At 38.9% G+C, this 22,817-nt stretch overlaps 2 protein-coding genes across 2 annotated transcripts; both read left to right on the top strand.

Moving 5' to 3' along the window:
• Positions 1-1,990: 1,990 nt before the first annotated feature.
• LOC116056611 lies at positions 1,991-14,565 on the top strand. Its single transcript, XM_031308822.2, has 8 exons — positions 1,991-2,220; positions 3,676-3,725; positions 3,874-3,955; positions 5,759-6,394; positions 6,492-6,524; positions 6,620-6,676; positions 9,313-10,506; positions 11,452-14,565. Exons 3-8 carry the CDS (start codon positions 3,937-3,939, stop codon positions 13,068-13,070), a joined length of 3,558 nt encoding a protein of 1,185 aa, XP_031164682.1. The 5' UTR covers positions 1,991-2,220; positions 3,676-3,725; positions 3,874-3,936; the 3' UTR covers positions 13,071-14,565.
• Positions 14,566-15,258: 693 nt separating this feature from the next.
• On the top strand, positions 15,259-21,685 carry LOC116056615 (protein mono-ADP-ribosyltransferase PARP14-like). Its single transcript, XM_031308828.2, has 7 exons — positions 15,259-15,349; positions 17,037-17,092; positions 17,528-17,677; positions 18,222-18,284; positions 18,829-19,014; positions 19,643-19,846; positions 21,524-21,685. Exons 2-7 carry the CDS (start codon positions 17,074-17,076, stop codon positions 21,559-21,561), a joined length of 660 nt encoding a protein of 219 aa, XP_031164688.2. The 5' UTR covers positions 15,259-15,349; positions 17,037-17,073; the 3' UTR covers positions 21,562-21,685.
• The last annotated feature ends 1,132 nt before the right edge of the window (positions 21,686-22,817 follow it).

Genomic DNA, 22,817 nt, shown 5'->3' with positions numbered 1-22,817 from the left:
TTTCCTATGTTTTCAATCCAAATAGTTATTGATTCTATTCCATTCTATCTTTGATTCTATTGTTGCTATGGAATACCAGTTTGTTTAGGTTTGAATAGCTATACAGTATGAATGTAATGATTTCTGATGATTCCTAAAATATGGCAAAGAATATTTATGTATTAAATATGGCACTTTACGAAATATGGAAAGGAAAAAGATGGATGTCTTTGCACAAGAGCAGTACACACAAGTATGCGCCAGTTGGGACGCCATTTTCTCTAACTCCAATAACCATGTGCACTCAGCAACTACCTATTATATAAGATGTGCATTTACCACAATAACATTTTTTTTTAACTTTTATTCAAACGTCCAATACTTTTTTATGTTGGATTTGAAAAGCCGTTTAGCCCCTGCTCGTGTTTATCTTGTACATGTTAAAAGTTGTTGTAAAGGAAGTGAAATATGAAGCTCACTCAGTGACATTTCTATTTTGTTGTATGATGTTATAGGGTTAGATATGTAAATATGTACATACAGTATATAAATAGATAGTTTCTTTTGTTTGACCTTTTGTTTGATCATAATTACTGATAAAATAAGACACATTCTATTTGTTTTACTATATCAGTAATTATGATCAACCAAAAGGTCAAACAAATGATAGAATTATGTTATGCAGTTTTACAGTTTTTCCTCTATTTGCTACATAAGCCATTTACATATGAGGTTTTCAGGTACCGTCTTCCAATGCCACCCTGCCAAGTCCTTTTGCCACCCCCCATGTCAAATTTTCTAGATCTGCCGCTGGAGCCACTTCACCTCTTGTGTGTTGACATTGTTTTGTCCAGCAGGTGGAGCTCTGACTTTGTATTTAACACTCTTAATCATTTACTGGTTGTACAGTCATTTATTACATTTTTCTGGTAATCATTTTGAAATGTGAAAACTGAAAGGCTTAAAGGTGTTTCATGTTTAATGTAATATTCGTAATGATGATGTGTATACCAGCCACTCTGTAGCCTACATTTTACTACAGTAAAGTATAGGGATATGTTATTATAAGTATGAATTATATCAGTGATAACAAGTTTGAAGTTTGAAACATTTTAACTGATGTCGAGCATTTTGTTGTAGCATACAATTTATAAATATCACCGTATATATTTTAAGCAGGCAATACAACATAGCCTTATAGGCTACACATTACACATTACATAGCAAATCCCCACCAATCACTCTCAAAACGTCCCAGTTATATAGTAAATGCCGTGAACATGTTCTTTGTAAATGTTTACAATCATTTATCGAAATAACCAATTGCACGATCCAAATTTTCTTCAAAGATAGACATTCTCAGCGTGAGCAACATGTTTTGGTCCTGTGTTAATCCTCCTGAACTCAAATACATTTCAAATAGGCTATTAGAGTACTATTTCCCTATATCACACTCATTCATAGATATTACAGTAAATATTGAATATAGGCCTATATATAGCTATTTTTAAATGTTTGCGCATAAAATTGTCAATAAATAAATACACACATAAATAAATATGATTGCAGGCTACTATTATGATCGAGTTATTCATGTTCAGCCACATTTGACAGCTTTTTTAAAAACGTGAACTGATGACGCAGCACAAAATTCAGCAGGTGAGTAAACTCTTAATTGCCATTAACTAATTAATACCAATTCATATCAAAATCCAAACGTGCATTGATTAAGGTACAGTAGGCCTATAGCCCACATAACCGTGCGGGTCTGACATCAGTAATCGGACATTCACCATTGATGTCAAATGTCGGAAACCTGATTCTCACATTCAAGGCGCCGTGTAACGTGAGGAGTAGCCTAATGCACGGTTGTTCAGGTATGACACCTGATCAAATCAAATAGTTTCGTTGTGTTGATTGACAGCTGAGGAAGGACGTGTCTTCGTCTGTGCCACGTCCGCTGAAGTCCGCGGGTCCGTTCCGGTGGAGTCGAGGTAATAACTGATTGATTGATTGACTGATTGATTAATTGATTGTCCGCCCCGTGCTCTCGCGGTTTTACCTTGGAGGATTCTATGAGGAACTTTCAGGGAAATGAAATTATTGTTCAAAAGCCAAAATGACACAAGGAGGGGAGGATTAGTCATAGAAATGTGTCCAATGCTGCTGAGGAGGCTGGTCTTATCAGACAAATCATGACTAGATGAGAGGACAGAGGAGACATGGAGGGAACTGCACCAGGTAAGAGAGAGAGAGAGAGAGAGAGAGAGAGAGAGAGAGAGAGAGAGAGAGAGAGAGAGGGGGCAAAGTAAAGTCTATCTGTTTCAAATGAAATTCAAAGTTCTTTATATAGTCTAATGCATTATATGAGAAACAATAGAACATTTTTTCAAAGAAATAAAGAACCAAAACATAAATATAGGAGGACCAGGTGGTTTATGATGGAGGTTTAGTCACAGGCCACCGGATTTAAAGGTGGTCTAACATCCTCTCTGTGTTGCTAGTTTACACTCTGGGGACAGTTAGCAGCCTGATGATCTGAAAGGATTCACATGCTAAAATGAAAATACTATCAAAGATGTATCTGGTTCTAAACCATAGATACATTTAGAGACATGCAGCAGTACAGAGAGAGTGTGTGTTTATAGTCGTTTCTGTGATTGTAATTTCAATTCGGTGTGCAATGTGACACACCATTATTTTCTGTTTGTTTCGTCTGGACTCTGATGGATTTGGACTTAGTCTTGACTTTGCTGAGTCTTGGATTAGATGGTCTTGATCACAGATGTCTGTATTTATGAAATGTTTGTTCTTCAGTGTTGTTTTATTTTTATCTTTGTTCATAAAGCATTACAAAGTACTGCATTTAATTTAAAGAAAGTGCACAGCAATATGAACTAATGGTGCAAGGGAATTATTGATGTAAATTCACTGAGAACATCAGCAGATAAAGATAATTAACAAACAAAACACTGCGTGTTAGGTGCCGCTGTTTGAAGTGGAGAAATGCTGCTATCATACCGTTTGAAAGAAAACTGATGATTTTCTGTCTTTTGGAAGATTCTTATTTAGTCTGACTAACTTCTCATATCTGTGCGACACTGTGTCTTATCTGTTCTGTCTGTGGTCATCAACATTTGGATCAAAGCCAGTAATTCAGATTTAAGTAAAGAGAATATCGAGTTAGCTCTGCTGATTTAAGTTGCATTGTTTTACCTTGAATTTGTGTTTATGCATTAGTTTAGTATACAGGTACGTGTGTTTCTTCAAAGCTTGCACCCACTTTCAGATGTGTAAAGTGATTGTATTAGGTGGGAATGTTGTTATGTTGGTCTGACAGAACAGAAACTGGGTGAAACCTGTTTAACTGCCTGTGCTTCTACTCTCATGTTATTTTTTAGTTGCTTGCTTCCTTGTCCTGAACTAATTTGATATAATTAGGTCCACCTTTTCCCTGAACTGATCATATCTTACCCAACCAAACTGTAGGTTGAAAAAAGGTCATCTGTATTCTTAAATGAGCATCTACTATCACTTTGAAGAAAAACAAGTCAAGTCAGACTGCCAAACATGAATACTATGATGTTACTTGAACCACACCTTAGGTACCGGTGAAAAAAAACCTTAAACAAAATAACATAATAGTTTGATAACAATCCATTAAACCCATCCATTCTTTCTCTTCTTTTTTTCCAGAAAAGGGCAACAGCACACTCAGCTGAAATAGTCAGTCATATTCATATACAGTATGTGCATATGCATGTTTTATGAGGAAATTAGTTATATGCCTACACATGAGCGTACAAATATGTGTGTGTTAACCATGAACAACAAAAACATAAATGCTATTTAATAAAAGCTTCTCAGTAAGTGAACCTATTTATTCTTTTTTAGGTTCTTAGGTTAAAGTTAGTTTCCAGTTGAATTGGTCTCTAATGTTTCCAGTGAAGTGACATCATGGCGACTGCACCACCAGGTGAGTTTAGTCAGACTTTGTTAGTCTGGATAACACACTGTCTTTGTTCATATATTACACACTTGAAAAAACAAACTGAACTACTATGTCTATGTTTTCTCAATGTTTGCCAATACCCCTGTATATGTTCAAAGTTAGTCTCTGGATCTCTGATGTGAGTCCTCCCTGATCTTTCTATCTATTCTATCATTTACTGACTCCTGGTCCACTTATCAATGCTGTGACCTGCTTTGGTCTGTTTTCTGGTGTGCATTCAGGCTCTAAAATCTTGCTCGTTTTCTCCATTATTTTGACTCATTAACTGACCGAGGGTAAAAAATATCAATGTAGAAATCAAAGCACACAAATTCATAAATTGTGTGCATGAGTTTGAAATCAATGTGTACAAATTAATAAACTGTAAATAAATAAATAAAAATAAAGGTGTATTCATGGGAACAATAAGGGTTGCTGCATGCTTTTAACAACACCTTCGGAATCTTGTCGTCTGCCACTGTCTGTTCCTGCAATGTTATGGGCTTTTTTGCCTGATGGTTTTTTTATTATCTGGAACATTTGGTCAAGAAAAGTGCTTTCCAAATAAAATGTATTATTATTTGTTATTATTTTCGGTCAAAAGAAGCACCGTGCTCATTTCAGTGAAGTTTGTAGTTATCAGAAAGTATCGCTTTTGTATAAAGGAATCAATGAATTTAAACAGGATTAGCATACGTTACATTACATTACATTTATTTAGCTGACGCTTTTATCCAAAGCAACTTACAACAAATGCATTCAACCGTGTGTTATACAACCCTAAAAAGTGCAAGAATCATGCAAGTATCATCTTCATTAAATATGCGGATCCACCTCAAGTGCTACATTTAGAAACAATAACAGATAGAGTGAGGTTGTTTTTTATGGGCAGAGGTGCAGTCTGAACAGATGAGTTTTTTTAGACTGCAATGAAAGATGGGTAGTGTTTCTGCTGTAATGATGCCAATAGTGCGCTCATTCCACCCTTAAGGAGCAAGAACTGTAAAGAGTCATCTTGACTTTTAGGCCCATTTATAGTGAAGGCGCAGCAAGCAGATTGGCAGTAGCAGAGCATAGCATCGATTTTTTGTTATACTACCTATGCTTTTGAAACCAAACCTACAACCTTAGTTGACAGAGTTATTGGCAGTGTGATTATTTCTCCTGTCTATCCTGGCTGTAAAGCGACCCCCTTCCTAACATGACTACACTGTAAGAAATGAGGGGACAAATCCACAATCCTCGTTCTATATATTGAATGTCTTATTAGCACTAAATTCCATCATTATGTTTGCAGCACGCTGTTCTTTTGTTGAGCTGTGCATCCTGGTAATTGCATGTAGGTTTGTTGCCAGGACAAAACCACCAGTGATAAATCTAAATGTGACTGCCAGGACAAAGATAGACACTCTTACGTCTAACTAAGTGGAATAATTACACACACCAACAACTCTTTCAATGTACATATGACACGTGGGTATTATATTGAAATAGACTTTAAACAACGTTATGCTAGCCTTTAAGACTAGACTAAATCAAGGACTCTAAACCACATCTAAAAATTATCCTAGAAATAGGATTTCTTTCTATCTGAGAGGCTGGCCCTAAATTATTTCATGATTTGCAACATCAGTGGTGATTTTTTAAGTTCTTGATGGCAGACAGATCCTCTCCGAGTCTAACTTGGGAAACTGTGAATTTCTTTATATTTGTAAATCCATTGGATCATATTCTATTGGATTATTAAATATGTTAGTTATGCTTCCTGATTTCCTGTTTTCTTTTCAGTGTCTGAGCTGAGGGTTATTCTGCTCGGGAACAGCTGGTCTGAGAGGAGTTCAGTGGGGAACTTGATACTGGGAGAGACTGTGTTCAACACTGAGGAAGAACCAGTCTTTCTGAGAGTCAGTGGACAAATTGAAGAGAAACAAATAGTTGTCATCAACACTCCTGATCTGTTGCTTCCAAACATCTCTGAAGACAGACTAAGAAAACATGTAGAAAACTGTGTGAAACACTCTGATCCTGGCCCTCATGTGTTCCTGCTGGTTCTACAGCCTGAAGACTTCACTGAGAAACACAAACTGAGACTCTGCAGAGTCCTGAAACTCTTCAGTGATCGGTCATTTGATCATTCACTGGTGCGGATATCACCACCCAGAGAGGAGAGTTCAGGTTTCATGTCAAAATATGCACAAAATCTACCCTTAAAAGACATGATCAGCAAATGTAGATCCAGATACATGAGGCAGAAGAGCCTTGAACTTTCAGAGCTGTTAACGTACTTGGATCAAATTGTAAGTAACAATGGAGGACATTTGAGGTGTGATTCATTTAAAGACGCAAAGTTTGCTTTGCATGGTGATCATCGTCTAAAAAAACAGGAAACGTCCATTGCTGACTTGAACGCTGTAAAACCTCCTGGTAAGTGCTAAATGTGTGACAAATACAACTGAGTCTTGATTAAGTTAGAACATTAAGTTAAAACATACTCAATTTAATAATGATGATCTTTTCGTAGGGCGGAAATCTTTGGTGGAAACTGTAACCAGCTGTAGGCCTAAGTGAATTTATTACAAATGATCTTCATCATGCACTGTGCACAAAGATGAATTTTATGTTTCAACTGGTGTTTATTTTCTTTCACAGGGTTCACACCAAACACATCACACAACCCATCAGCAGTGGAAAGCACAATGAACCAAAGTAAGTAAAGACTATTTTACCATCCAGTTTATAACATATATATATATATATGCCATAAGAAAACATTTTCTCTTTAATCTCGAGGTTCACAATCACTAAGAATGTGATAAATGTTTAGCAAATAACCACATGAAATAAAATGTATAATGCTGACACATTAAACTGCTCTGAAACTTAGCAAGAACCCTCAAATTGCATCACATAAAATATGTAAAACTAGAGCTGGGCAATTATTTGATATGATTGTTAGAGTTTCAGTGAAATCATATTGTGTCAATGTGATCATCATTCTAAATTAATAATTACAAGCTGAAATAAACAGTTAGTAGTTAGATAGATCTTGTGTTTTCCCCTCAACTTCTTCCGGGACAGAGGACAGCTCCCCCCCGCTTGAAAGTTTTGTGTTTGAAAGCGGTCTTGTAGGTGCTTTGCTCAAAAATACTACCGACAGTAGAGGCTGCTGCCTTACAGCAAACATCATTGTGGGTCTGACTGTAATAAATGCGTGGAATACATTTGAATTAAAGTGCATTACTTTTCTCAGCTATATGTACGAATTGTTCATGAGAACCGCCTACATAGTGAGGTAACCACTGATAACAACCTGGCTTCCGCGACGATGCAGTCCCTCCACCAGTGGCTGTTCTAGACTATTTCAAATAAGGGGCCAGGCTGGGGCCACATGAGATTTTAGAGGTACCAAATATTAAGCAAAAGACTAATGATACACATATAACAATAAACACAAGCAGGGCATGAAGTTAACTTTTTTGACCACCAGCCAGTGTGGCAGGTGGATTTTTAAATCCACCTGCCACAGGGACTTTTTACCAGCCACTTTTTTTTTGCGTCATAAAGGTGAAAAACAGGAATTGCTGTGACTCTATGATCCTGTCCTATTGATGGTAGCCCGCCTTGATAATCCTGCATAGGGGCCCGGTGTTGGCTCGTTATGCCACTGCATATAAGAGATGAGATGACTGACAAAATCAGGAGTAGCCAACAACAACAAAACACTGGTGAATGCGCACCATAACACATGAATGTTTTTTGTATAGTTCTTAAAAATAAAAAAATAAATAAAAAGGAAACTTGTTTTGGGGAGAATAATACTTATTACTATTAATTAATTACTCTAGGCTGAGATTTTCTAGGAACTTTACCAAAAAGGCTCAGGATGCTGCAAATGTTGGTAAAATATGAAAAAGGCTGGTGGATTTAAGACACAAAATAATTTATTGGATGAATCAAATATGAACATATCTGTCATTGTCATTGGCTTGTTGATCTTTACATTGTTTAGTTAATTTCCTATCCTGGCCTTGGACACACATTCATACGGTTTAATAAAGTACTTATTGGACTTTAACTTATCATTACACTTACAATAACGTAGCTGTCCTCAATTTAGGTCATCCTGTACGTCTCATCTGCGTTTTTTCCTGCATCCACCGTGTGCGTGTGTTTGTGTGTCTGTGTGTGTGTTTGTGTGTGCGCGTCAGTCGCGGGGGAAACGGAGCAGCCCCGCCCGCTGCAGAGAGCCGACAATTTGAAACAGCAGCGCTGACTTTAGAGTGAAAAATCGTTACAGCGTACACTGATGTTAAAATGTATACATGTTGGCAGGACGGTCTGAAATGTTTTGCACAGTCTTTCGCTGTAAGTTTTGTTTGTAATGTGAGATGTTCGAATCACATACACGTCTCGTCTTCATATCAGAAACTAGGAAATTAATTTAACCCGTTCTCACTCCCGCTTGGTCAGTGGCTGCACGTGGGATGCTGGGATTGTGTTAGTAATGAAAATGCGATAGGGGGCCCCGGCTGTCAATTAATGTCTTCCAGTGATGCGGGCCCCTGATTGGACCAGGCCCGTAAGCAACCATGTACCCTGCTTACCGATAGTTACGAGTCTGAATCACTCAATTCTCATTGGCTACCCGCCAATGTGGCAGGTAGATTGACAGTTTCACCCGCCAATCACAAAAGTTACCCGCATTTGGCGGGTGGGCGGGTGCCAATTTCATGCCCTGAACACAAGAATATGCATTCAGTACATTTTATTTATCAGTGCACATGAATAATATCCCCTCTTAGGGGATAAAGGTGGGGTTACAATTGTATGAAAATATTTGCCACAGTTAGGGAGGCCATAGGGGGGGTCAAGGCCTAATATTACTGGGGCACTGGCTACCCTTGCCGTAGAACTACCACTGCCCGCCACCGTTGGTTAGGACGCTGCTGTCTCGGAAGCCAGGTCGCCTTGGCGAGTGTGAGCTAACCCCCAATAACACTGTTAGCTTTGTCAGCAATGCTGCCGTTGGTAGCACAGCGCTGTTAGCACCATTAGCGCGGCTAGCACTCATTTGTGCTCAGCCATGTCCATGTTTGCTTGTGACATCAGAGGTGAGAGCCGTGTGGACGCAATCCCAGCCAAGATTCAGAAAGTCCCGAAGATTGAAATGACAAACTTAAACTTGAATTGGCTCTAGCTGAAACTTATCAGTGGTGGGTTAACTTAAAAGTGCAAGTTCATTTTAAATTTCACAGCAGTTTTTTGAAGTCAGCTTGGTTTGTTAATTTCTAGTTCAGTAATCAGTATTAGTATTAGTAATCAATATTTATGTCGTATTACAGCATCTGGACTCAGGATTGTGATGTTGGGGAATAGTGAAGATTCAAAGACAACACTCGGCAACTTCATCCTTGGTAGCCAAGACTTTGATTTCCAGAAACATACCCCACTTAAACATGGTGTGGCCATCTCTGGAGATTGGAATGGACATTTGCTAACAGTAGTGAAAACTCCAGACATCTTCAGCCTGCATGCAGAAGCAGTCAGAGAAGAGATGAAAAGGACTATCAGTCTTTGCCTCCCTGGACCAAATGTCCTGCTGCTGTTAGTAAATCCTTCTGAGTTCACTGAGGAGAACAGACAAACACTGGAGTTCATCCTGAGTATGTTTAGTCAAGATGCCTTTCAACACTCAGTGGTCGTTACGACACATGAGGGGAATGAAACAAGTTTCACTGTGAACCAACTCCTTAAAGGCTGTGACGACAGACACTGCAGCATGTTAACAATTGACCGCACATTGTTAATGGAGAAGATTGAGAGCATTGTGCATGAAAACAAAGGAACCTTCCTCACCTTCACTGAAGACACCATCAGACCAACATCTGGACACATCAGACCAGCTTTAAACCTGGTTCTGTGTGGGAGGAGAGGAGCAGGGAAGACTTCAGCAGCCAAGGCTATTTTAGGTCAGACAGAGCTTCATTCAGTCTCCAACTCATCAGAGTGTGTTAAACATCAGGGAGAGGTGTGTGGACGTCGGGTTTCCCTGGTGGAGCTGCCTGCCTTGTATGGAGAAGGTCAGGAGGCAGTGATGGAGGAATCATTCAGGTGTATCTCCCTCTGTGATCCTGAGGGCGTCCATGCCTTCATCCTGGTCCTCTCTGTGGGTCCCCTCACTGATGAAGACAAGGGAGAGTTACAGACCATCCAGAACACTTTCAGCTCTCGAGTCAATGACTTCACCATGATTCTGTTCACTGTGGAGTCAGATCCTAAAACTCCAGCTGTTGTTCATTTTCCAAAGGAAAACAGGGACATCCAGGAGCTCCGTCAGAACTATGGAAGAAGATGTGTTGTTCTCAACATCAAGGACCAGCAGCAGATTGCAGAGATGTTGGATGGTGTGGACATACCATACGGCTATACAACAGAAACATTTGCACATGCCCAAATAGAAAAAATCATACAACAAGAGAAACGTATCAACATGCAACAAGCTGAACTTCAGACGCTGAAAAATAGCAACATCACACGTGAGTATGTTAATGGCTTTCCCATGTCTAAGCAATGTAGCCATCACACTAGACTATTGACAGTGTATTTTTGTCATGGTCATGTAATTGTCATTGGAATTGTTGGGCAGTAAGACTTTCTCAGTAACGGGTTTACACTAGCCGCTGAAGCACCGCGATTGATCAATTCTCAGGCAAGCAGCACACAGCAGCAGCTGGCCTGTTCACATCAGAAGCACATTTCTCTGCGCCGGTCAACAAGGGATTCTGCTCCTCTGCTCTTTTCTAACCAGACATACTGTATAGCTCATTTGTGTGAGGGTGTGTGTAGTCATCTCTGCTCTCTGTTTTGACACAACAGACCAATGTGGATAAGTATGTAGTTTCAAAACCCAATCACAGCAGCTATATTCGGTAATAGGGGTAAGAGTATTACTTTTTTAAGATGTAATAAGTAAAAAGTTACTTATTACACTTCCTGTGCCCTGTGCCCAACATTGAGCATTGGGTCTATTGACTGGTTGACAAGAATCAATGTCAAAAAGATGGTCTTATCTAATATGAGTCTGTGTGAGGCAGACAGCTAAAAAAGAGAAAGGGGGAGGAAAGAAAGGGGGAGGAAACACCAACGCAAGAAAAGTTGAGTCACCGCACTTTGTACCTGTGTTATGAAAAAGGCTATATAGCCTATATATATGAAATTTGATATTATTATTATGGTTTAGTTACAATACATCATCTGATGCAACCATTTCAGGCTATAAAGTTAGGACTATGATAATTTAGCTAACTTTAGCTACCAAAAATAACAGTCTGTAGTTAGCATTAAAGCCACTCTTTGTTATAAATCGACATGTGATTAAATGATACCACAGTCAACTGGTCAACTACCAGAGTCATTTAGTTGTACCGGCAATACGGTTGTGCATTTCAGTTGTAATAACTCCAGTTCATCTTATTTCCCAGGTGATGATGAGAAGCAGAGCCCAGAATGTCTCAGGATTGTGCTGATAGGGAAGACCGGCTGTGGAAAGAGCTCTACAGGAAACACCATTCTAGGAAGAAAGGAGTTTAAAGCTGAAACAAGCCAAACATCAGTGACCAAACATTGTCAGAAAGCAGAGACTGTAGTGAACGGTCGTACTGTCGCTGTGGTCGACACTCCTGGTCTGTTCGACACAACTTTGTCCCATGAAGAGGTTAATGAGGAGATGGTGAAATGCATCAGTCTTCTGGCTCCAGGACCTCATGTCTTCCTGGTGGTGTTACAAATTGGCAGATTTACACCAGAGGAAAAGGAGACAATGCAACGTATCGAGAAAGGCTTTGGCAAGAATGCTAAAAAGTTCACCATCATTCTTTTAACTGGAGGAGATTCACTGGAACATGACAATGTGTCCATTGATGAGTACATTTCAAAAGGATGTGATTCCTTTGAGAAACTGATCACTGACTGTGGAGGAAGATACCATGTGTTCAATAACTATGAGGAACAAAACCGGACACAAGTCAGTGAGCTGATAACCAAGATTGACACCATGGTGAAGGAAAATGGAGGCAGCTGCTACAGCAATGAGATGCTGCAAGAGGCTGAGGCAGCTATACAGAAAGAAGTGGAGAAGATCCTGAAGGAGAAAGAAGAAGAGATGCAGAGAGAGAGGGAGGTACTGGGAAGAAAATATGAAGAAGAAATGGAAGCAATGAAAACAAGAATGGAAGAACAGAGAGCAGAAATTGAACAGGAGAGAAAACTGAGAGAAAAACAACGTGAGGAATACATCAACAAGGAGCTTGAAGAAAGAAAGAAAGAACAAGGAAGGAGAGATGAAGAAGACCAGGTGAAGAAAATACAGGAAGGATTACAGCGACAGGACTGGGAAAGAAAACTTAAAGTTATGGAGGAAAACATAAAACAAGAATTCAAATCAAAGGAAACCATTGACAGAAAGCTGAGGCAGAAAACAGAAGAGATGAAGGAAAAACAAGAGGCTTGGGAAAAGGAACGGAAAGAGTGGTGGGAGAAAAGAGATCAGGAATATAAGCAGAGGCAACAGGAAGAACATGCAATAATTGAGCAGGAAAAAGAAAAATATGAAAACAACAGAAAAGAAGAGGATAGAATCAGACGAGAACAGGAGGAAAAAGAGCGAAAGGAACTGCAGGAAAACTATGAGAATAGGCTGGTGCATATGAAGGAGGAATATGAAGAGGAAGCCAGAAAGAAAGCGGAGGAATTCAATAAATTCGGAGAGAAGTGCATGAAGGAGTTGAAAGAGCGCGAGGAACAAATGAAAGCCAAAGATGAACAATACGACATCTTACAGGCCCTTTCAGCTCAGAGTGAAGAACAAATGAAGAAAAAACATCAAGGAGAACTCAATAACTTAGTGAGGTGTTTCACCAAAAAAAGAGAAAATGTTAAAAGAATCCGTAACTTGCTGAAAAAACAAGATCAAGACATGAGGGTGGTGAGAAATCTGAAGGATAAGGAAAACCTGCAGAAAACACATGAAAACCAAATAAGTGACTTGATACAGGAACTTTTGAAAGGAATAGATGAACCACATTGGTGTCCCATCTTATAAGGCATTTTATTTTGTAGCCATGCTAGTGGCTTGGCTCTAGGGATCTGTCCATCTGCCATCTGTCCAGACTGAAACATGTCAACAACTTTTGGGTAGATTGCTAATAAATGATGACGTTTTGGTTTCACATGGGACACTAACAGCAGTCTGTTTGTATAACCAATCCATCCACCCCGGACTTCTGGTTAGAATAGAATTTGTGAATGTCAAAAACGAATGTAATCCAACATGTAATTGAGAATGCATTTTAGCTGTATGGGAATGTCATTTTTAGGGGACACGGCTTGACTTTGGTGAGCCGCTAACATTTGATCTATAGCGCCATCATCAGCTCACCATTTGAATGTGTCCAATAATTTGGTTTGTGAACACAGCCTATTTTCTCCTTTAGTCAGTGAACTATGGTATAATGTGTGATATCAGACTCCCAGGTGCCTCAATATATGAACATAATTGGACGATGGAGGTAAAGGTTTGCTTCCTTGATTATTTATCAGAACGTTTGTTTAGATTTTTTTTTGGGGGGGGATTTACTCAATATCTTCTTATAAAGCTTATCAAGTCAATATGCAATCAAACTGGCTGTAAATATATAATACAGTTTACAATGTTCTAAGATGGAGAACATTAAACAGGCACATATGAGTGAGAGTGGGCACCGACTATAGACACTTCAAAGCCTGGTTAAAAACTTGTAGCAAATGTGCAGTTAATGATGGAAATAATGCTTACAATAAACTGTTTTTATTAATCACTCTCCAACTCTCCATTAATGTTCGAAAGCAGAGAAGCCCTGGTAAATCAGTCTTATAACTTAATATGAGTAATTATTGCAGTATGTGTTGTCCACAGCAGCTTTATACTGTATGAAAAACTGTTTGAGTTCATTGAATCCCTGCAGCCATCTGATGGCAGCATGACATGTATGTATAAACCCATAGAAATAAAATGGTTATACATCTGCAGCCTCTTCAGAACTCAGTGACATTAAAGCGGTAGTTTGGATCTTTTGAAGAGGTTTTATGAGGTACTTCTCCATAGTCAGTAGATGGCGGTCGGCATGCCCGCGGTTTGGAGAAGCCAACAGGAATAATGATGTGTTGCCTTCTTCTGCAATGTTTAGTTGGGAGTAATAACCTATTCTGCAATTTCTTTTCTTTTTTCCAAATTGTTGTGTAGCCTACTTATTTACAGATAACAACTCAGTATAAAAAATACTTCAACAGCTGGGGGCTATGATTGATCATTAGAATGACTCTTTCATTTTTAAAGAAGATATTTTGTACATATTTTATTTTATTTCTTTACATTTTTTCATATTTTATTGTCAATGTTCTATTCTTCTGGACTTTTAAAATACTTGCTTTTTATCTTTTTCATTTTCTCTTACTATGTTTATTGTTATGCATAAAATACCATGATGATATAATGCATGTGGAACTTGGTAATAAGCTTGATTTTGATATTAAACAAACATGAATATAATTTAAACTGCTCATCAGATTAATCAAAATGATGAAAAAATACATCACATAAAATGAATGGCTTGATGTTTTTTTGTTTTGTTACATATGACAAGAATGGATATTATATACAGTACAGTAACTTATTACATCAACTTACTGTAAAACATCATTCAGATGAATCTATAATCGCATGTTCTGTATTTGATCTTTGCTTTCTTTGTTAATCATTATAAAAGATGAATACAGTCTTTCTCTATAGTTTAGTGTCAAACAGACTCTTCACACAGATGAGCTGATGCAACAGAACAGAGCTCAGTTTAGTTTCTGTCAGTCAGACAGTCTGCTCAGTCTGACTTCATATTTTACTTATGAGGAAGAACAGAAAGTATTTGGTATGTTTCCAGCACAATTCAGATATTTCATATAGGCCTATTAAATATGTAGAAAACCTACTGTGTGTACTGTATATCAGCTGAACTTTACATCACAGAAATAAAACAGCTGAAAAAAGTTTAAGGTCTAAATTTATTTCATACAATTTAAAATGTCTTTAGTTTTCAAAACTAAATATATTTTAGATATAGAAACGTAAGTATTCGGATTATTTGCAACACAAAATAGGTTAGCATTTCATATTTAAAAAAATAAAAAATATATATAATAATATTTTTTTGAAACAGGCCTATAGAAAGAAGCCTGCATCATGTGACATCTGACTTGTTCCAGAGCCTGTCTTAGAAATTCTTTGCTTGTTCTTTGTTTTCTGTTCTTGAACATTCTTTATTTTCACTTTTGCAGCAAGAACTTCCGCAGGTGAGTGAACTCAACTCAAACTTAACACATATTTTATTAATGATCATTATGCTAGTCCTCAGGTCAGTGTTGGCTGTTCAGATCAGATGTAAAGGTTGTTATTATCACAGAAACTTCACTAATTGATTTCAGTTCACTCGTTAAATAGTGACAGACAGAAACACCCAGACAGGCCGTCGCTTTTCGATCATTACTGCGGAACATCTGTTCCGGTGTTCGAGGCGGAAATACAGACCAAACAGTCCGCAATAAAACTGATGGTTTTCCTTATTTTGATGTGAAACGATAAATTCAGGTGGCTTCTCATTCCGTGTTAAAGCTGCGGTACACATTAGTGCTTCTGTGAGAGTCTGATAAAGATCCTTGTAGGGTTTTTTTTTCTGATCGTCAACATATCAAAGTCGCAATTTCAGATCTTAAACAGAACCAAGATGAACCAGGGAATTGATTACTAATTGAAGTTACAATGATGTCAAATATATCATTTTTTGATTTGGCTTCTACAGGAACAAATTCTTGTTTCTTTCTCACATGAACAGCCTATAGTTTAGCTACATGTTTTTTATAGTCCTCAATTTCAATCCACACCTAGCTACACACACACACACACACACACACACACACACACACACACACACACACACACACACACACACACAGTCCGACGTTCTTTATGGAAATGTTTAATGTGGATTCGTCAACATCTATCAAAGCTACTCTTTCATATTTCAGTATGTAAGGTAAACTGCAGTAAGAAGAATAGTGTCAGGCAGAACTCATTAAAGTTATAACTGCCGTTCAGAGTTAAGAACTACTTTTAAAGGAACAATTCACTTTATAGCATTCAGTACAAGTTCATATTTCTAAATTAAATCTTGTAATGAGACGAATGGGGCTTTGTGAGGTTGCAAACATGTTTGGACAGGATGTATATCACGAATGTGGAGTGTGACTTCAGCTAAAAATCCAATAGTTTGTACTGTTGTGCTGACCCAATATAACATGCAGTTAGACATTACAATTAAAACAACTTCATTTATTATGAACTAAAATACAAGGGAAAAGATTTAAAACGCAGGTTGAAAGTTCAATGAAAAACATTTAAAAAAAAAAAGACTGTCTTTGAGTTCACTGTCCAGTCCAGTTTAAAGCCAGTTTGCTTGTAGCTTTGGCTGTAGGCTGCAGAGGTCTCCAATCCCTCGATGCCTCAAGTCTCCAACTATTGGTTACAGAGTGTGAAAACAATTCAGCACACTTATCTACTGCTTAAGTCTTAAAATGCATCAGGAGCTTATAGGATGTAAGGTGGGATCATCCGTCTCCATTAACCCACAGGGATGAGCCAAATTATCTTGCAATTAAATACACTGCAAACAAAGCCGTCCATAAAACACCCTTGATTCTGTAATATTAGTAGGCCCGCCTCCTCAGGTTCAACAGCTCAAAGCAAATAATAAGGAAAGGGAGACTAAACTGAAGGAGGGGTGAAGCGCACATTCTGTAAGAGGAAGATAGTAATCTTTGGAATTTAAATTAAGATAGGGCAAGCAGTTTTTTTTGTAATGCGGCCCCAGAACTCTTACTGTATGTTAATGATTTATTCTTGTCTGATGATGATTGTGATGTTGACATGTTGCAGGACAGTTGGTGACATAGAGAACCTCAATTGTATTTGTTCTTCTTCCAGATGAATTAGTCTCTTGTGTTTCCAGCACAGTGTCATCATGGCGAGTGCAACACCTGGTAGGTCAAGTTAAATTTATAGTCTGGATACCAGACTGTCTTCTCTCACTGTCCACATATTACACAGAGCTGGTCTCAGGTCTGTGAGTCCTCCTGATTGAAGCTCATCTCATATTTTGTCCAGACCAGTCAAGTTCAGGTCGGTACAGTAAGCAGACCTCAAGTAAAGACCACCACTGTTTCTGTCATGTGCATGAACATGATATTACCATCAGTAGGGTCAAATTATTGATTAGGCCTATTTTAGACATCAACCTGTGAATGTAAGTGATTTGATGATTTTAGAGACGGAACAATGTTTTGAGCCTCCAGATCACCTGGCTCAAACCAGTTTTGGCAGTTCAGTGTTTAACTCTAAATCTTCTGATCACAATTATATATATAATAATAATAAAGCTAAGATGAGCTGTGTGTGTGTGTGTATGTGTGTATCAGCCTCCTTCGGTCAGGTGTCGTCCCCCTCCCTCGGTGTGTATCGGATGCAGATGGGTCGGCTCACCCTTGAGGTGTCATCTGGAGACATCACCAAGGAGGCCTGTGATGTCATCATCAACTCCTCCAATCAGGGCTTTACCCTAAAATCAGGTGAGTCTTTATTTCTCCTCGTCATCTTGTTGGTCTTACCCAACAAACCTTGTAGAACATTTAATCCAAAAGGACCATCCCATTTTTACTTTACATCACTGACATCACCTTTTTCCAAATGACACAATCTTTTTTTTTTTTTTTCAAAGTATTACCTTTCTTACCAGGCTGTCATTAGTTTCAGTTAAGTTCAATGAAAACTGACTTGCAAAGACTTGAAACTTTTGTCATGTATGTATATATATATATATATATATATATATATATATATATATATATATATATATATATATATATCTTTAATGCAATGCTAAGCAGAAGTTACATTGTCTTACTTTAGAAACTGTAAATATCACACAGCGATAACATTATATTGACCACAAATAAAACAAAACAAAACAAAACAAAGGATGTTTTGAATCTCTGTCTCTGAGTCTCTCTCACATGTACCTCAATAAAAAACACAACATGTTTTGGCATTTAAATTTTAATAACTTACAGCAGCATCATTTATTACTCTTACTCTTCTTCTATAATACCCCAGGAGTGTCGAAGGCCATCTTGGACAGCGCTGGACTAACAGTTGAGCAGGAGTGCTCACAGATTGGTATGGAGCTGGAATTTAACCTTTATTTATCCACACACTGTTTGCTCTTTTTTCAGCATCTCCCTGCTTTACATTCACACAGTTCAGCCCAGTCATAACTGGGAACGTCCCAGTACAACTGCTCTTCTGCTGATAGAGAGCAGTATTATTTGGGTTAATGCAAAACTCAAACTGTTTTGTCTGATGCACCTCTCAGATGAGTTAAAATGCTACGTGATGTTTCAGATGTGTTTATTTGAATTGATTTTTAATTGATTTGACAAATGCAAAGTAATTCTCAATGTTTAGGTTGGTTTGGCCAAGTTTGTTATCCTTGTCACTTATATTTTAACCATTCATCTATTACTTTTAGTTGTTTAATTTGTTTATCCATACATTTTAGGTAACTATTTTAACTTGAGTCTAAGTATAGGCCTAGTAAATATTTGTAAAATTCATCCCCATTAATTTCAACTTCTCTGCTAGCTTGTTTACTAGTTTTCGTGCACTAATGTTTGCTGTCCTGATGGCTGTGTTATGAGTAATGTTTGGTTCCTCCCTGTAGTAAATTCTCCGAATTACCAGCCTGGTCCGTTCATCCTGACGTCGGCCGGCCAGCTGCCCAGCACACACATTATCCACGTTGTCGGCCAGAATGATCCTGCAAAGATTAAGGATGTGGTTTACAAAGTGCTAAAGTTCTGCGAGGAGAACAAGTTCAGCTCTGTCTCCTTCCCGGCCCTGGGAACAGGTCTGTGAAGGCAGAAACTACACAGTATACACATCAGTTATTGTTTGAAGCTTTGTTTAACTTTTACTGAGTGTATTTCAAAGAGAAGTCTTCTCAGTTCCATGTGCAGCCATGTTGTTTGGATTTACAGTCTTTAATTTCACTATTGATATTCACTCATCACCGTGTATTAAAGCTGACAGAAGATACATTTGATGTGATGTGCAGGTATAGTACATTCTGTCTACACAGAGTTTGTGTCACATCAACCATCAAATATTAAAATTAAGCAGCTGTTATTGTACTGTACTGTGGACATTCATGATCCCAAGAGGATGAATCCTAATGATAGTGGCAGAAGAAGTACTCTTCTACTCTCTTTACTGAAGTAAAAGTACCAATACCATGATGTACTTATAAGTACTCCATTACAAGTTAAAGTAATATATTGTCTTGTCAAAGTACAGAAGTATTATCACCAAAATGTACTTAAAGTATTAAAAGTAAAAGAAGCAGGACTTTAGACTGTTAGTCTGTAGTGTACACCATCAAGTTTCACAGACTATGCCAATCCTCTCATCATCATCATCATCATCATCATTATCATCATCATCATCATCATCACCACCGGTCCTTGTCTGCCCGTTAGGTCAGGGAGGAGCCGACCCGTCGTTGGTGGCAGACGCCATGGTGGATGGGGTGGTGGACTTTGTGAGGAAGAAGCACCCGAGGTTTGTTGGCAGCGTAAAGATCCTGATCTTCCAGACGTTCATGATGGCGGAGTTTCACGGGAGCATGAAGAGGAGAGAGGGAGAGCAGGTGGAGGAGAAGAGCGTCTTAACCAAGTTCAAAGGTATTTAGTAAACTCCACCTACTCTAGATGTGTGATTATTTTTGTCATTTCATCCTGTTTGTTTTAATACGACAGAGCATTAGGGCCATATCAAGGGGAAAAAAATTAAGGAGGAAGATTTTTTATTTATTTTGCATTTCGAGAATAAAGTCGAAATGTCGAGAATTAAGTCAACATGACGAGAATAAAGTCGAAATACCATTTTGAAAATAAAGTCGAAACGTTGAGAATAAAGTCAACATGACGAGAATAAAGTTGAACTACCATTTCGAGAATAATGTCCAAATGTCGAGATTAAAGTTGAAATGACGAGAATAAATTCAACTCCTTTATCACTTAATCACATTAGAGCGACTGTCCGCCCTGCCAGCTGCCATTTAGGCAACATCATGGATATGGGTTACATCCTTGGAGTGCCACGCTCGCCTGAGCTCCACTCCTTCAGAATCAAACAATTTGATCAATTGTCTTATTGTGTCTTGTGATACAGCATATCCTCTCTGTATTACGCGTAGGTGTAACCATCGATACCCTTGCATCTGTCCATTACAAGCTATTTCAGTTTGCAGGAATATGGCCACCTCTTCTAAGTCTTAATACTTACCATACTGTGTTTATGCGCTAAAAGAGAAAGAATTTCCTTGTTATTAAAACCGATTCTGAAGTATAATTTCACAAGTTCATATAGGCCTTCACAAGGCATTTTGTAGAAGACTATAGGTAAAGCTAGTAGTTTGATTTATTCTCAAAAGTCCGACTTGATTCTTGAGATATCAAGTTTTTTTCTCGACATGTCGACTTTATTCTCAAAATGGTATTTTTAAACTTTATTCTAGACATGTCGACTTTATTCTCGCCATTTTGACTTAATTCTCGACATTTCGACTTTATTCTCAAAATGGTATTTTTAAACTTTATTCTCGTCATGTCGACTTAATTCTCGAAATGCAAAATAAATAAAAATCTTCCTCCTTAATTTTTTTTCCCTTGATGTGACCCTAATGCTCCGTCGTATTTTAATCAAGTTTGCTCTGAGGCATTATTCTGTTATTTCTTTCTCAAAGGTTAATTCTGGACCTTCTTTTTTGTTGTCACAATCTCCTGTGCAGTCTCAAATCATCAACATGTCAGTCCACCTCTCAATACTGTCTGACTCCTTGTCTGTGGCTCTCAGCTATAAGCCCATTGGTTCCTACTGAAGACGTACATCTTTAAAAATACAAATGTATAGTTTCATTAGTATTTCCTAATCAGCCAGTTGCTGTAGTTGTTATCAAACAAACAGGAGGAAGTAGTGACTTTGTTGGTGACCATTTTCAGCGGCGGATTAATCCACATTCAGTGCTCTAGTGAGTATTTGTGGCAGTGTATGTGGGGTTTAGTCAAAAATGAACTACAGTGTGTGTTCATGGTAATGAAGGAACATGTCACTCAGTGCAACACAGAGGAAGAAGATATATCAGGCTGTGACACACACACAAGAGCAAGTACTTCTTTGTGTATTCAAATAACTCTTGAACTTGTTGACTATAAGAACAAAACAGAATCTCATCATCCTTTAAATCTCTTAATACATCACACACCCTAGTAAAAACACTGTGTTTGTTGTGAATTTGTAATGTCTGCCATACAAACATGTCTCACATACTGCTATTATGTTGTTTTACGTTGTTTCAGACACTTTCACTTCTTGTTTTATTGGACGTCGGAAGTAGAGACCCAGCAGGAGACTTTAATAAGTGTCCTACTAGAGGGGAGAACACTCTGGATCATATTTACTCCAACATTAAGCACTTACACGTACATAGTCATACCCCTCCCCCACTTAGGCCAGTCAGACCACCTCTTTTTCCTGCTCTCCCCAGCCTACACCCCCAGTGCCAGGCCCACCATAAAGACTGTTACAACCTGGCCTGAAAATGCACTCTCCAAACTACAGGACTGCTTCAGCCAGACGGACTGAGACTTATTTGAACACCAGGAGTTGGAAACATTCACAGGAACAGTACTGGACTACAGCAAGTTCTGTATTGGAAATGTGACTGTGGACAAAAACGTTCAGGTTTTCCCAAACCAGAAACCCTGGATGACCAGCCATGTCCCCACACTCCTCAGAGCCTGCGACACTGCCTTCAGGTCAGGTGACAGAGCTCTGTACAGGGCTGATGGAGCCAACCTGAAAAGTGGAATTAAGAGAGCCAAGGCAGATCATAAGAGGAGCATAGAGTCCCACCTGTCCAGCAATAATACATGGGAGGTCTGGCAGGGCATACAAGACATCACAAACTACAGAGGCTGTGATGCGACAACAGGTGACCTGAGTGCGCCGCTGGCAGAGGATCTAAATAGCTTCTTTGCTTGCTCTGAGACATCACAACAGCACCACTCATCTGCCCCAGCCCTGCCTCCATCCCCATCTGGTTCCTGCACTACCCCAGCCCTTCCCCATCCCCATCTAGTTACTGCACCACCCCACTCACTGTGAGGGAACACGATGTTGGACGGGTGCTCCTGGCAGTGAACCCCAGGAAGGCTGCCGGCCCAGACGGATTACCTGGCAAGGTGCTCAGGGCGTGCGCCCACCAGCTCGCCCTCATCTTCACCAGAATCTTCAACCTCTCCCTGGCCCAGGCAGTCATCCCATCCTGCCTAAAATCAGCCACAATCATCCCAGTGCCGAAGAAGTCTCCCATCACCAGCCTAAATGATTATCGTCCTGTGGACTTCACCCCGGTAATCATGAAGTGCTTCGAGAGACTGGTTCTTAAACATATCAAAGACTATCTCCCCCCAGACCTCGACCCCTATCAGTTTGCATATCGCGCGAACAGATCCACAGAGGATGCCATCGCCGTAGCTCTCCACACTGCGCTGAGACACCTTGAGCAGCAGCAGAACTATGTCTGGATGCTCTTTGTGGATTACAGCTCAGCTTTCAGTACAATCATCCCAGACATTCTCATCACCAAAC

The sequence above is a fragment of the Sander lucioperca genome, chromosome 2 (assembly GCF_008315115.2).
Source record: "Sander lucioperca isolate FBNREF2018 chromosome 2, SLUC_FBN_1.2, whole genome shotgun sequence".
NCBI lineage: Eukaryota > Metazoa > Chordata > Actinopteri > Perciformes > Percidae > Sander > Sander lucioperca.
Note: the sequence above shows the minus strand (reverse complement) of the source record. Positions and strands in the feature narration are given on the sequence as shown.

Bases quoted from the DNA above. Each gene is read 5' to 3' on its own strand.
- LOC116056611 (XM_031308822.2), top strand. The intron at 6,525-6,619 runs GTAGGCCTAAGT...TTTCTTTCACAG, and splicing joins GGTGGAAACTGTAACCAGCT to GGTTCACACCAAACACATCA. The intron at 6,677-9,312 runs GTAAGTAAAGAC...GTCGTATTACAG, and splicing joins GGAAAGCACAATGAACCAAA to CATCTGGACTCAGGATTGTG.
- LOC116056615 (XM_031308828.2), top strand. The intron at 18,285-18,828 runs GTATGGAGCTGG...TCCTCCCTGTAG, and splicing joins GCAGGAGTGCTCACAGATTG to TAAATTCTCCGAATTACCAG. The intron at 19,847-21,523 runs GTATTTAGTAAA...ACGTTGTTTCAG, and splicing joins CGTCTTAACCAAGTTCAAAG to ACACTTTCACTTCTTGTTTT.